This window comes from Dipteris shenzhenensis, chromosome 25 (assembly GCF_047967505.1).
Source record: "Dipteris shenzhenensis isolate YYH24624 ecotype China chromosome 25, Dip_SZ_1.0, whole genome shotgun sequence".
Lineage (NCBI taxonomy): Eukaryota > Viridiplantae > Streptophyta > Polypodiopsida > Gleicheniales > Dipteridaceae > Dipteris > Dipteris shenzhenensis.
In genome coordinates, this window is record NC_141620.1 from 21,531,973 (window position 1) to 21,546,119 (window position 14,147).

General features: G+C 45.4%; 1 protein-coding gene across 3 annotated transcripts in view; it reads right to left on the reverse strand.

The window, feature by feature from the left end:
- Positions 1 to 1,822: 1,822 nt before the first annotated feature.
- SAR3 (SUPPRESSOR OF AUXIN RESISTANCE 3) overlaps positions 1,823 to 14,147 on the reverse strand; it is a 31,914-nt gene continuing 19,589 nt past the window's right edge. For all 3 annotated transcript variants that reach the window (XM_087396358.1, XM_087396357.1, XM_087396356.1), the window contains 4 exons: positions 10,701 to 10,824; positions 10,308 to 10,453; positions 2,731 to 2,828; positions 1,823 to 2,646 (listed from right to left, as the gene is read on the reverse strand). In XM_087396358.1, the coding sequence (XP_087252484.1) occupies positions 2,442 to 2,646; positions 2,731 to 2,828; positions 10,308 to 10,453; positions 10,701 to 10,824 (573 nt within the window). In that variant the 3' untranslated portion in view covers positions 1,823 to 2,441. The remainder of the gene's footprint in view (positions 2,647 to 2,730; positions 2,829 to 10,307; positions 10,454 to 10,700; positions 10,825 to 14,147) is intronic.

Genomic DNA, 14,147 nt, shown 5'->3' on the forward strand with positions numbered 1-14,147 from the left:
TTCTCTGTTGCTGCTGCTCCATGAGAGTAGCAAAAACAATTGCCTTCGCAGATTCTCGTTTGGCCACATCCACCCATCTAGATGTCTCCTCAATGACATGCTCACAATCTATGCCTCAACAACTGGTATACTCCCTCGGACTATGGGGATGGTAGTGGAATCCTCCCGGAGCTACAAAACGTCCTGTCTAAGCCCTTGGATGAGACCAATCTACTCCTAATGACGCAGGTCTGCCCATGTATCACACAAGCCATCTCCTAAGTATAGAGGGCTTGCTCCTGTGCGAAGCGAGTCAACTCCACCTCTCGTGCCCGTATACTATGCACCTATATGAGTAGGGCCTCCTAAGTGTCTGGTGGGTCAACTAGTCCACGCCCCAACTGAAAGTGAAAAGGTTGGGATATAAAAGTGGAAGGGGGGGGCAGAATGGTAAGCAGTGACTCCACGAGCTGGGTAAGATATGTTGATGGCTGAGGCATGGATAAGGTGATACCAGTAGGATGTGGGAGAGATGGCTAGCTGAGAGGGAGGGATGAGAAAAAGGTCTGTGTGTCTCTCATCTCCGGTGATGGTGACATAAGTGATGAATCAGATTGAGCATCTGTAGCAAAAGAGGAAGAAGATATCAATGAAAGGCCCACTGTCATGGGTGGACGTAACTGTAGCTGTAGATGTGGTAGTGGCTGAGGTTAATCCCGTCGATGTAGATGTAGCTGATGCTGAAGTAAACCCTATCGATGTAGATATAGATGTGGCTGTAGTTGAGGTAGATCCCGTCGCTGTGGAGCTCTTATGGACCGCTCTGCTATCCACTCCGATTGAAGCGCTTATTGACATCCTCGAGTTTTAACTGTACCCGTTGAGGTTTTTCTTCTTTCTTGATTCTATCTTTGTCTTTGTCATTGTCCTTCTCTCTCTCTGTTTTCCCCATTTGTTGTTTCCTTTGCAGGTGAAATCGGCCACCTATGTGGGCCAAGCCATATGAGGGAAACCCCCCATGATGGACTAGGTGATGGTTGTGGCCTGCAAGGTGGCGGGGCTGTAACGTGGCCTGTTGCTAGGTGGCTGTGGCTTGCAAGGTGGCGGGTGGAGGAGCAGGAGTAAACGGAAGGGGCAGCAAACGGGGGGGGCTGCGGTGAAGGGCCGGGCACAGACGGCGTAGGCGTGTGCCCAGAGGAGGTAGACGAAGTAGACGGGAGGGGCATACGGGGTTGACGGAGTACCAAAAGGGAAGGGGGGGCAGACGGCTAGGCGAATAAGCAGGCAAATGAAACGGCGGGCAAGAGGGGCGGAGAGAAAGCAGGAGGGGCGTGAGTAAGAGGAGGGGTGTGAGGGGCTGGCGAGGCAGCAAGCGGCGTGAGGGGTTGGGGAGCAGCGTGAGTGTGGCGACAGGCGTTGCTGGCAGCGGAGCAGCAATGGAGGAACGAACAGCAACGGAGCAGTGACATAGGGGTAGCAGCCAGCGACCAACGACGGACAACGGACAGCGTGAGTGAGATTCAGCAGACGACGGACGCTACAGCGACCAGCGTGAGCGACAGACAACAACCAGAGAGAGAGAGAGAGAGAGAGAGAGACGAACAAAAGGAAAGCAGGTTGCCTCTTCTTTTGATCAACTGTATGCTTCTTAAAACAGCCCACCAGAATCGGAAGGTTTTAATGCCATTCAAAATCACCAGAAAAGAATGTGCTAAATCTTTTCACAAGTGCATAAGCAGAGAATCCCGCTCTAAGGCAAAATCCAGCCTATATTTGTTTAAAAAATGTAATTGATCTCGTAAAAAGATTTTATATGACAAATTATCTATGACTGGGGGGGCACTTCATTTTATTTTGCAAATTCCAAGTGTGAACAGAACAAAGTCACAGCAAATTCCAAGTGTGAACAGAAGAAAGTCACATACTTCCGCTTCTAATAGGGTATGTCCCTCTTGGATTAAAGCTCCCTGCAGGGAATTGCATTTCTATATGTAGTCTGAAAGAGAGCTCAATAATAAACAGTAGGGCCAAGGGCAGCATGAACTGGTGTGATGATTTTATTGCAGGAGGTTAATCAAAACACCAACCATTAAGAGAATGTACAGAGTTCAAACAGCAACTGTTTTGTTATCAGTCTCCAAATTGTCTTTACTTGAGCATTGTCTTGACCTAGAAAAATTTGTGCATTAGTCTGCATATCACCATCGGTTGAACATTGTCATGCCTTCCAACCTAAATATAACCATAAGCATCTGTTCTGGTCCGAGCACAACCACTGATTCAATGGACTGCATCAAGGAGAGCAAGGATTCGCCACCAGCGCATGAAATTCCAATATTTTGTTATCAACCCTCACAGTGAATATGGACAAACACCTTCATGTGTGACCCTCCGTCATGAATAAGCCCTTCTCAGTGCTCAAGTAAAGATGATTCATATGCTCAATACTTAAATTGTATGATCTACCTTGATGCAGTCGCCAAAAGCCATGACGTGAAGGCTGTTGCTGCACCTTGCAGACGGCAAAAATGATTATCTTCTGGAACCGGTGCATCCATCACAATATTATACAGCTTCAACTCTTCTGCTTCATTGTAGAGCATCTTGTCCTTTCTCTCAGCTAGCAGTGATGTAGCCAGAGCATCAGCCATCCTCGAATATGCAACCCTGCAAGGTGAAATTTCTTAGAATGGAATAGATGTATTTATGTTAAGGGTTTGACTACAGTGCGATTGCATAACTTTCCTTTACCTGTTCTCAGCTGACCACCGGCTTTGCCATAAGCTTTGTGATTCCTTCAGCCGCAGAAAGAAGTTCTTACAAGCACTTGCCTTATTTTCGAAACTCCCCTGCATAGGCAAAAGGACTATGAAGATAGAACTTGACCACTGTTTGGTGCAACTTATGGCACACTACACCAGCATACAACAATACAGCCTCTCTCTCCCTCTCTCTCTCTCTCTCTCTCTCTCTCTCTCTCACACACACACAGAGCCATACTAACCACTTTACTACTGAGGGATCGAAAACTTGAACAGGACCAGTTGGATATCCTCTCTGCCCAGAAAGAATGTGCAGGAGGAAGAGGTCCAAGTTTTATGCTTGTTCTCAATGCAGAAAATGAGAAAAGTTGTCACTGATCTGACCTGACTCAAGCTAGACCATATAAAACAAGCAGCCGCTGTCATTTCTCAAAGCAGAAATGACAAAGCAGGTAGGTTGAAATACAGAAGCTGTCATCTTTAAAGCAGGTAGGTAACAGATAAATGACACCAGGTCAACCCACACCAAGGAGACATCAACTAGAGTGAAGGTTGCAGAAAGAACATAAAAAATTGTCCCAATGTGGGATACTGTATCAGCAACCTTGGAAAAAGGACGTCCAAGCAGCTTCAAAAATAGGAACATCAAGTTTAGAGGAACCAAGAGAGAGCCATCATTTTTGTAGCCACCACTCTTGGCGAGGTAGGCCACTAGGTCGATAAGACTCAGTGGATTGGGTTGACACTGACAAGGGCACCCATTTGTCAGCCGCTTCTACAAAGCATGAGAGTCGAGACAAGAAATTGAAGGTATGGAAAATAGGCTGTCTACAGGGAGGAAGGACAATAGCAAATCCAAGACCTGTTTCCAAAAAAGCATCCAAACGGCAACCTGCAATTGTACCCTACCAGGGAGTTTTCTCACACACGACACACACGGATGTCTGTCTGCCCGATAATCATCAGTTCCATCTGCCACTATTATGTGGATACACATGGGAATCAGCATTTCAGACCCTAATGCAGGATGAGGGAGGTGTCAAGAACTCCAGTTCCATAGCTGTCCTCTTTTTCCTCACCCCCAAGAGGGATACTCAAAGTGCACGCATTGACAGATTTTATGTTGACGAATCAGCCTTGGATAGAGGTGGATCGGTATACATTTCTACCTCAGACCACTTTCCAGTGCTTTTGATGATGTCTAAGCCTCATAGGAGAGATTTCTATGCCTGTATCAGGATTCCAGATGCCTTCTATGAAGAGGAGGACCTCACAGAGGTAGTTTTACAAATTGGCGCCCCTTTCGGTATTTCTTTAATTAAGTGAGACCCTGAAATCCAGGCTACATAAAGGATACACAACTAGGGCATTCCACATCCCATTGGGCATCCACATACCCTGCATAGCCTTTACTGTTCACTGCTCTAACCACTCCTGGCAGTAGATCTCCATCCCTAGTCCAGGAAGCTTGCACACAGCCCAGAACTGTTACTAGCAGCCCACTCAGCCACTTAGTTCCCCACAGCTGTCACTAGTGCCCAAATAGTCATCCATCTGCTCAAAGCAGAGAGGGAAAGCATACACAAGCTTTCTCCTCTGACCAGGACTGCAAAGACTAATGGTCTCTCACCCTATGGGCCGCACATATCCTGATATAACAACTTGTTTCCCATAAGAGAACTGGCAAACACTATGGCAGTCACACCTGTACCATCCCTCTCGGGGTTCCAGGGATACTTCCCGTCTTAAGCATGGATTCCTGACCCCTGTCTATTCAGTCCACAAGGATGTACCAACTGTGTGCCCTCTGCCTAGCAACCATGTCTATATGTAACTATCTCTTGAGGAAAACCAAAGCATAAAAGTGTTCTCCATCAAGCCTAGCAAAAGAGCATCCATTTCAGTTCCAAAAGGCTTATACTCAGCCTAGGTTTGTTGCTAGTAACCAATGTGTGGTCACACAAACCTTCATAGCTGACCCAAGTGTCAATTTAGCCATGCACCTGCTCAAAACAAAGGCAAAGCATGGACACACAGCTAGTATCTTGAAAAAGATAACTTGGGCAAATAGGAAGACCATCTACTTCACAGCCCTTTGTTGGCCCGAGCTCCCAGAGCATCAAGCCATCGACACGAGAAGTCCCAAGCTGCAGCAAACATAGCATCATGTGTACCCGTTGCACCCAACCTTCCGTACAATTGTTCGTACTGAAGCACCCCGTGCAATTCTCCGTATGCAAGTGTAGCTCCAGCCGTACATCAATCTATATGTTTGCACAGGTAGCCTGAAAGTAATCTGTACACACCCGTACGTTACCGTACACAGCAGCAAAGTCTTCCGTACCTAGTTTGTACACAGCGCGTAAGCTCTTCATACGCAATCCGAAGCACTCTCTCGTACAGTCCGTACTCCATTCGTACGAAGGCCATACACAGCCTTCATGTAATCTGTACAAAAGCTGTACCAGCCAGCACAACTAGTTGTGAGCACAAATGTTCAATCCCGTACAATCGTATTGCCCCCACACAACCCCCTGCGTGGTGCATAAGCATTCCCTGGCTCGCCATACGGTATCCCTCTTCCAAACCTCTGAACTCACCCCTTCAAGGCCCTTCCGTGCTCGCGGCTGCACCCGGCTTCTTGAAAACTTCCGTCCCTTCTCCGGATTCCAGCCCCCCGGTTCATTTTCGGCGTCAACCTCCTTTTACGTGAAGATCCCGTCACCGCCCTCTTGCTCTAAGGCCTTCCTTACCAAAAAGGTATGCATGGGCTTGCCACGTGGCAGCCCATGCCTTGGGTTGCTCCCAAGGGCCTCATTTGCCCCTAGGCCCACTCTAGTGGGGTCTTTTTTAAAGCCCCACCAATGACCAAACTTTTATTTTAAGGTACTTCGGGCCCCTCTTGGACCTTAACCTTTCATTTGCCCCCAAGGCACAAATGCTAGGGGTTCTAGCACACCTAGGAGCCTAGGACCTCGCTCTTTGTTTTCCCAAGGTCTTGCCCAGATGCAGGTCAACATGCATGCACCAAGAATCACGCCCTCGTGACGTTTGCAGTGACTTTTTCTTGATACAACCAAATTTGGGTTTGATTTGCATTTGCCCTTTGATTTCGGTACTTGCCTTTAAAATTGGGGGCTTTTGCCTCTTGTGCACTCCATTTGACTCTCGTACTGCGGAAGTTGCTTTGCAAGGACATTTAGCCACTATTTGCGGGCACATTGTACTCAGATTTTCCTTTGACTGATTTGCAGACTTTTGCCCTTTGATTTCGGCTAGTCATTTGCAAGACTGCTATTTGCAGGGGAGTCGTTTGATTATTTTTTTTGTTTGCAGGTCATTTTTGAGGATAGATTGTGCATTTTGCTTAGTGTTTGAGCAACCTTCTTGGCATTTACATTTGCAAAGCTTTTGCTGTCATTTTTGGGTTCAAATTTTCAGCTTTGGAACAGCCAGATCATTGAAATGTAGCCCTGAGGCTTTGACATTTGTAGGTCATTTTCTTTTGAAGCAATGACTCACCATCACTCTCTTGGAATGCTTGCCCATGAAGACAACCTTGATGGTACCAATACCCCATGTGGTCATACTTGGTGTGCGACTTGTTGGTATCCCAGAACTTTTGGGGTATTGTAAATGGATCAGAGACTCTACACCACAGGCACCTGCTGCCACTGAAACTACTTTTGCCACTTCTGGTTCATCTACCGCTACTCCCATAGTGCTTGCCATAGACCCTCCAACACCCAAAGAGATTCGTTGGGATCAAAGAGATGCATAGGCACATGCAGTGATTGCTATGAATAGCAAGAGGGAGGTTATAGCTCACATTCGATCTTGCAAGACAGCTAAGGATGCATGGGATACTTTAGCCATTCTTTATCAGATTCACAATGAGGCCCGGGTTGCCTATTTACACAAGCAGCTGTATAATGTTAAGACAAACGAAGGGGACAGCATGGATGCCTATCTCACCAAAATTGACAATTTTAGAGAGCAGCTCAATCACCGTTGATGAGATTGTGCCAGATTCACACGTGGCAACCACTATAGCTTCAATCAACTTGTTTCCCTACTATTACAGGAGTAGCAGGGTCGTCAAAAAAATTTGCATGCATTCACGGACAGTGTTTGGGGAGATTGTTATGACACCCACGTGTCACATAGTGGCAATTGTTTCATGCTTGGCTCTACAGGCATCTCTTGGTTTGGCAAGAAGCAACCTTACAGTTGCCAATTTTAGTTGTGAAATTGAGTACAGGGCAGCCTTCATAGCTATAGCAGAGTGGTTTGGCTATGTAAGCTACTCTCAAATCTTCATGTCAGCCAGGACACTTCTACTATCATTTACACTGACAGCTAGAGTGCTTTAGCAGTTGCGTGTAATCTAGTGTTTCATGCGCGAACAAAGCAAATTGAGATACATTTCATTATGTTCGAGAGCGCCTGCCAACCGGAGAAATACAATTGTCCTACATTCCCACGGAGAATAACTTAGCAGATCTCTTCACGAAGGCTCTACCACGACCCAAGTTTGAGGCTTTTCGATATGCCTTACACTTGGCACCATTTTATTACGTGATGCTGATCTCCCTCTACTATCATAGTCTGCTATATCCATCTTAGACAAATATGTGCAACCATGATATAGTTTCCATGTATACCTGAGATGTATCCAAGATACTTCAGCCATGGAGGGGGTTTTGTTAGTGCTTAGCCCTGGTATGGCCTCGTAGGCTAGTTAGGACATTTTGTCCTAGTCTTGGTCAACTAGTTGACTTTGGGACCATATAGTGGCCACACTTGTACTTTTCTCATTATCTATTTGCAAGTACTCTCGTTTCCTCAGCTTGTTGTTTGCTCCCTTGCATTCCATCTCCATTCCATTGCTCCCTGCACCAAACAGATAGTGGGTAGAGTCAATAATCATTTTTTCTCTGCTCATGGCCCAAGACATATAGAGAGTGTCACACAGCTTTATTGACTCAAACGGGGTATTGCTGACAGAACCCAATGCTGTATTGCATATAGCTAGTATTTTTTATGCCTCCCTTCTCTCAGCAGATCCGGATACACTAACTAGAGATGATGCCAGGTTTCATATTTGACAGCATATTCTACTATTGGTGAGACCACGTATAAGGGTCTCACTTGATGCACCTTTCACCAATATGGAATTCAGAACTGCACTTCTTGCTTTCATAAGGGGCAAGTGCCCAAGTTCGGATGGGCTTTCACCATCTTTTTTTATTGCCCGTTGGGATGAGATTGGGGATCACATTAGCTCAGCCCTGCACGATCTTTGGGACCCTTCTGCTATGCCTGACTCACTCACAGAGGGCCTCATCCACCTCATTCCAAAGGGCGCACACGAGGATGCCTTAGTCTTTGCTGTTCAATCAGATGGCAGACTATCTAGATCTTTGGATGATATTCTCTTGGGGCATTCCCTTTCAACTTGTCAATATCATAGGTTATGTGGAGCATGGCAAGGATTCAGAGTGCCACCTAGATCCCAACCCACGTCTTACTCTCTTGGGTTCATGGAGGATTTGGCTCTATGGAGATGACCCCATTAAAGTTTTGCAACGGGATCCCAAAGAATGGGAGTCGATTGATGCAAGACACTAAGAGAATCATCTCCCCTTCCTTTGATATACAGTAAGCAATGCCAGGAAATTTCAGATCAGTTGTAGAGGCTAGAGGCTCCTCTAGGTCCCCTCATTGGGAGAACTTCCATATTTTCATTGACTTGCAGACTTTTGGCTATATGCTCATGGAGGGATTGCAGTGAACCTATGGAGGTCCAGATTCAGGGCAGAATCTTTTTGCAAAGAAATCTACTTATCCTCTTTGCATATTTGTAGTGGAGTCGATTCATCATTGCTTATGGAGCTTCAAACACGCGAGGGTCATTTGAAGGGGATTGCCAAGGTCCTTAGGACCTTTGCTCCGTCCCGTTTCTATATAACCTAAGGCTCAATGGCTTGGCTCTGTCTTTCAAAGCCTTAGGTCTTCTTTGAGAGGCAAGACTCTTCTTGGGCTAACTTGGTTAGTTGAGTATTGCTCTCTTGATGATGTTCCCTTCTCCCCTTTCAGACCAGTGCATGCTTCTGTGGATACCTCTTGGGACATACTGGCAAATGTTGCAACGTGAGCCATGGCATATCTAGAGAGCCAGATGCATAGAGGCATTGGATGGAACTTACGTCCATCTCTCTCACACCTTGGCCAGTATTTGGGCTGATATCATACACACTTTGATGGCCAGTTAGAGCCAAATGCGTAGAGTCATTGGATGGATCTTACGTCCATCCCTCTCACACCTTGGCCAGTATTTGGGTTGATATCATACACACTTTGATGCCCAGTTAGGCAACCATGCATGGTTCCTCTTCCCCAGGCAGCTCTACCAAGAGGGATAGGACTGACTTCTTCTGTAAGTCTAACATGATTGAGGTGGCACTTTCAGCCTCTACCTTGTTTTCTTTCAAGTTTGTACTGAGGTTCTCTGTTGACCCATTTTGGGTGGTCTTTTTGTTCATGTCATGCAAGAGGTACTTCCGCTTCGAGCTTGCTCTGCAGGTTATTTTTCATACTTAATAGAAGTCTTTTTCATGGGAAAAAAATTTAAGATGCTCAAGTACAAAAAATCCGTGTTTCAATTGGTTGTGTATGTAGTTGGTACCCTCAAGCAGTTGCATATCACAATATGCTTTTTCCACTCAGCCACTTATGGAACTATTGCATTGGAATTTCCCAATCATAGGTAGCACAGTCAACGAGTACTTATAGACGCACTAGGTTTGCTATGGATGCTCCTCTAAAGGCTTAAAAGAGCATATGGAAGTCATAAGCCATTTAAAATATGCTCAAACCTCTTAGGATGATGTCACATTACAATTTCAAGTTGTTCACATGTGCTATCAAAGATATGCTATATATATATATGATTACCTCAATAAAAGTCGCAACAATCACTTCTTGTCATGTTGAAAGGCTCTTACAACCCAAAGGTGAGACCTCTTTCAACATCTATATTCTTAGATCCCTATGCCAAACTTATGTGGCATTTGGTTCTAGACTTTCCATTAAATATATAGCAAAAGCTTTCACCTTAACAAAAAACTATCATATTTACTAGGTTTGATGTATATGCTTCTCTAGAGCTTTGAGAGGAGATTGAAACCCCTAATGATTTGAAAGAAGCAACTTGCTATGATACAGATAATTTTTTCACCTTGTTTTCCAAGAGTTATGGCCTTGATGTACAAGATCTTGAAATACCTTCCATGGTATGATGCAATCTTCATCTTCTACAACCTTTTCCTTTTAGAAGATGGGAGGAGATGGCACTGATATCCTCAACTTTGCAAAGGCATTTTGATAATTCATTTTCATTTGAAACTTTCAAGCAGATATCATGTTAAAAAGAAAGAATAATAAGGAGCATATGCACATCTGAAATGTGAAAACTCTAGTATAGAGAGCACCTAATTTTCCTTGATGGAGTATTTTGAAGGCAACAAACCATGACAACAAATGCTACATCCATTGCGTACTCACCAAGTCCTCTGTAAAGTCATCGTTTTGAAACGAGTTCTTCAACACAAAATAATCCGCATAAATGCCTCCACTCAAATCCCAATTGTCAAGCTCTGTTTTGTTTCTCTTCATATGAGTCAAGACTTCCAAGAGCTCTTCATGCTGACCTAAAATTAACAACAGCATGAAACCCAATCACTCAAAAGAACACCTTTCTCCACTTGAATGTCACAATGTTGTAAGCCTATCAATGCTCAATATAAAAGACAAAAGCAAACACTTCATAAGAAAACAAGCTGGATGAAGCAAGGTGTATTCTAAGGAAAAATATGATGAATTCAGCTTATACAGAATACTCCAAAAACTAAGTCCATATTCACACATGTTCAGGAATGAAATTCAAAGTGAACAAACCAGTCACAAAAAGAGAGGCTGCCACTGAGATCATAAAAACTGAATGAGCTTTATGCCATTGCATGCTTTTGAGGAGGTGTTTAATTGCCTTTTGTAAATCGCCTCTACTTTGCCAATACGTGCCCTGTCCAAGGAACATATAAAATGAGTTCTCAAACTCTCATTCATTTGAATTGTCGAAAAGAGAGTCTGAAAACACACTTTTAAAAAACAAATCGTGCTTCCATAAGAGACTTCAGCTGTTTTAATGTAATTCAAGATACAAGTTGCTTGTCAAAGAGATAATAATTACATTAGTCTCAATTTGGTTAGTGTGATTAGGACTTATTATCCACATAAAGCCTCATTTACAAGGTACATAAGCCCTACCTCATGCTTCCAGCCCTATCACACTTGTTGGGCTAACATTTAGTTTGTCCACACTTGGTGTGGACCCTCCATTCAGCAAACATTTTAACGACCACACAACTTGATGGGTTGTCAAAAAGCATTTTCAACAGGTCTTTGCATTCACAACAAGCTGTTTCAAAGGCTAAAGTTGCCAATTCAAAGAACACGACCAGCACACCTCACACAACCAGACCTCTACAGCAGACTCAAGCATAGTTCCCAAGAGTTTCGGAAACGGTGATACAGAACATGGCGGAAAATGGTGTTTCAAAGTTCCGGCCGCCAGAAGAAACGGCGGAAATGGAGTTTCGGTTTTTAAGGTTAATAATGTATGTATATTATAGATACATATATCATTAATTAAAACGTTACAAAAGCTTGAAAGATACATCTTTGATCAAGTTCAAAATGACTTATAAGACAAGTCATATGCAATGGAATAAGTCATATCAAGTTGAGGATTCAAGAAGTCAAAAAACTTGGAAGGAAGGTGGAGATTTGAGAGAGGGAAAACAAACAGCTGCTAGATGAAGGAATAGCATGTTAGAAATGATCCCACAAAGGGCGGAAGACCAATAGAGCGTCCCATGAATTACACGCGGAAGTGTTTAACTACGGAATCCAAAACTTATTTACTTCTGTGTACTCAAACATACATATGTGCAGACTAGTAAATAGAAAGCTCTAGAGATTTGGAACCAACAAAATATATTTCCCGTCCACAACCAGACACAATACAAAAGAGGCCCAGAGTCCCACCAAACCGTGATCCTTTGTCCCTACCAAAAGTTGTCCTACTACCTCCTTGGCACTTCTAGATCCCTGAGCCCATGTGCTCCTTCCTGAGCTTTTGTAGACTTAGTCACATGTGCCGACAAACACACCTCCAAGCTAACCTTCCAGTCAACTATCTGTGAGGCAGTGAATTCCTAAAACACTTGACCTCCTTGCTGTCCTGATGTGTCCAGCCAATGGTGACGCCCAAGCTTCTCCTAATCCCAGTACCTTGCTGTCCTAGATGACAGCCAAGGGTGCAACCCTTCCTAGAGCTCTTTGTCTGCAGGTCCTTGCCACCTTCCTTGGTCTTGTAGAGGCCCTCTTGACCCCTGTGTACTGCTCCAATCTGCTCCCTGGAGGTACCACACTAAATGCCTAAAAATGGCTCTCCTGATTCCCAATCTCCTTGCTGCCCTGGAGGACAGCCAAGGGTCCTCATCCTCATGAGCTATTTGTCTACTGCTTATGGCCACCTCCTTTGTCTGTCCTGGTCCTTGAGGCAAGCTCCCTGCAGGTCCAGCCTACTCCTTAGATGGACTCCTGGTGAGTAAGTTGTGAGGTCCCAAAGGCCCTTTTATATAGGGGAAATCCCAGTAGGGATCTACAGGCTGACCCAGCAGCCCCCCCCACTGGCCAACCAGCAGCCCTAACCAACCTACCAGATAGTCAGCCTGGTTGGCTGCCTTACCACCCCTATAGTTGGGCTTTTGCTGGCCCCGCCTGTCCACATGGCAGTGCAGCCAGTGGACCAGGCAGCTCCAGCCTAAGTCGGGGCCATTTCTGCCAAAAACCCTGTGCAATAGAGTCTGCTCATAGGCGCCTGCAATCCGCCTCTGTTCTGGTGATTGCCAGGTGCTGGAGCCTCCCCACTTGCTCCGTACACCCTCTGAACCAGCCCCGGAAAGTTCACCCCTGTCCCACCCTCTGTCTGGGCTCTTTTCTGCCCCCGATCTGCTCTATTACCTGCTGCAAACAGTCGCATATGTCCAGCAATCATCTCGCCTCTGATCCCTGCTGATCCAGTCCCCCAGAGAGACTCTGACATGCCGGGTATGACCTTTGTTGTGCTGCCCACATGGCAGCCTCCCATGTGACAGCCCCAAATCTCTTTGTTTTCTTGGTGTGAGGTGCTGCCCATGTGGCAGCCCCCTCTTTAGACTTTTCCCAGTGGGTGTGCTGCCCACATGGCAACCAAAGTGTTGCCCATGTGGCAACCCTAACCCTAAGTCGACCTCCCCCATGCTCTCCTCATATGGGGGCTTACAGATGGGGAGGTGACTTTTCCAATACCCCCTCTCACTGACACATCTCGTCCCGATCTCGGGATGAAGACGCTCCATTGGCTTCCATCTCGAAACCCTCTGGCACAGTCTAGTGTCGATCTTGATTCCTGGCTTTTCATCCAGTGGCTCTTGCTCTGCCAGGTCCCATCCCGTCCAAGCAAACCACCATGGTACACATGTTCATCCTTGGTAGCATCTAATGGCACCACCACCTTCAATCACATTTCCGCCTTTGAACTCGAGCAATCCACGTACTAGCTTTCCTTCGACTGTCCCCCTCATCATGGGTGACCAACATGAGATCCTCCAAGCACCATGCTCTCAGTCTCTGTTTCAACCCGTCCTCCATCTAGCAAGGTCTGTGACCAAATAACAATTCTCGTACACCTATTTGAACCTGAGCCACCCTCCTTGTCGCAAGGGGACAATCCTTCAGACCTCGAGGTAGATTCCCCTAAGTTTTGAATCAAGGTCGTCCTTCAGCAAGGTCCTTACCTTTAGGCTCCACTTCCCGTGAACTTTCAATCAGGGCTCTAATACCATGTTAAAAGTTCTCATAATAGAGGGTGGCTCTAATACCATCTAAGGAATGATCTCAACAGAGGGTATCCCACAACGGAAGACTAATCGAGCGTTCCAAGAATTACATGTGGAATTGTTTAACTACTAAATCCAAAACTTCTTTACTTATGTGTAATCAAACATACATGTCTACAAACTAGTAAATAGAACCAACAAAAATGTATTTTTGTCCACAACCAGAGTCCCACCAAACCGTGATCCTCTGTCCCTACCAAAAGTTGTCCTACTACCTCCTTGGCACTTCTAGATTCTTGAGCTTCTATAGACTCAATCACATGTGCCGACAAACACACCTCCGAGCTATCCTTCCAGACGACTACTCTATGAGGCAGTGAACGCCTGGAAGACTTGACCTCCTTGCTGCCCTGATGTGTAGCCAATGGTGAGGCCCAAGCTTCTCCTAATCCATGTACCT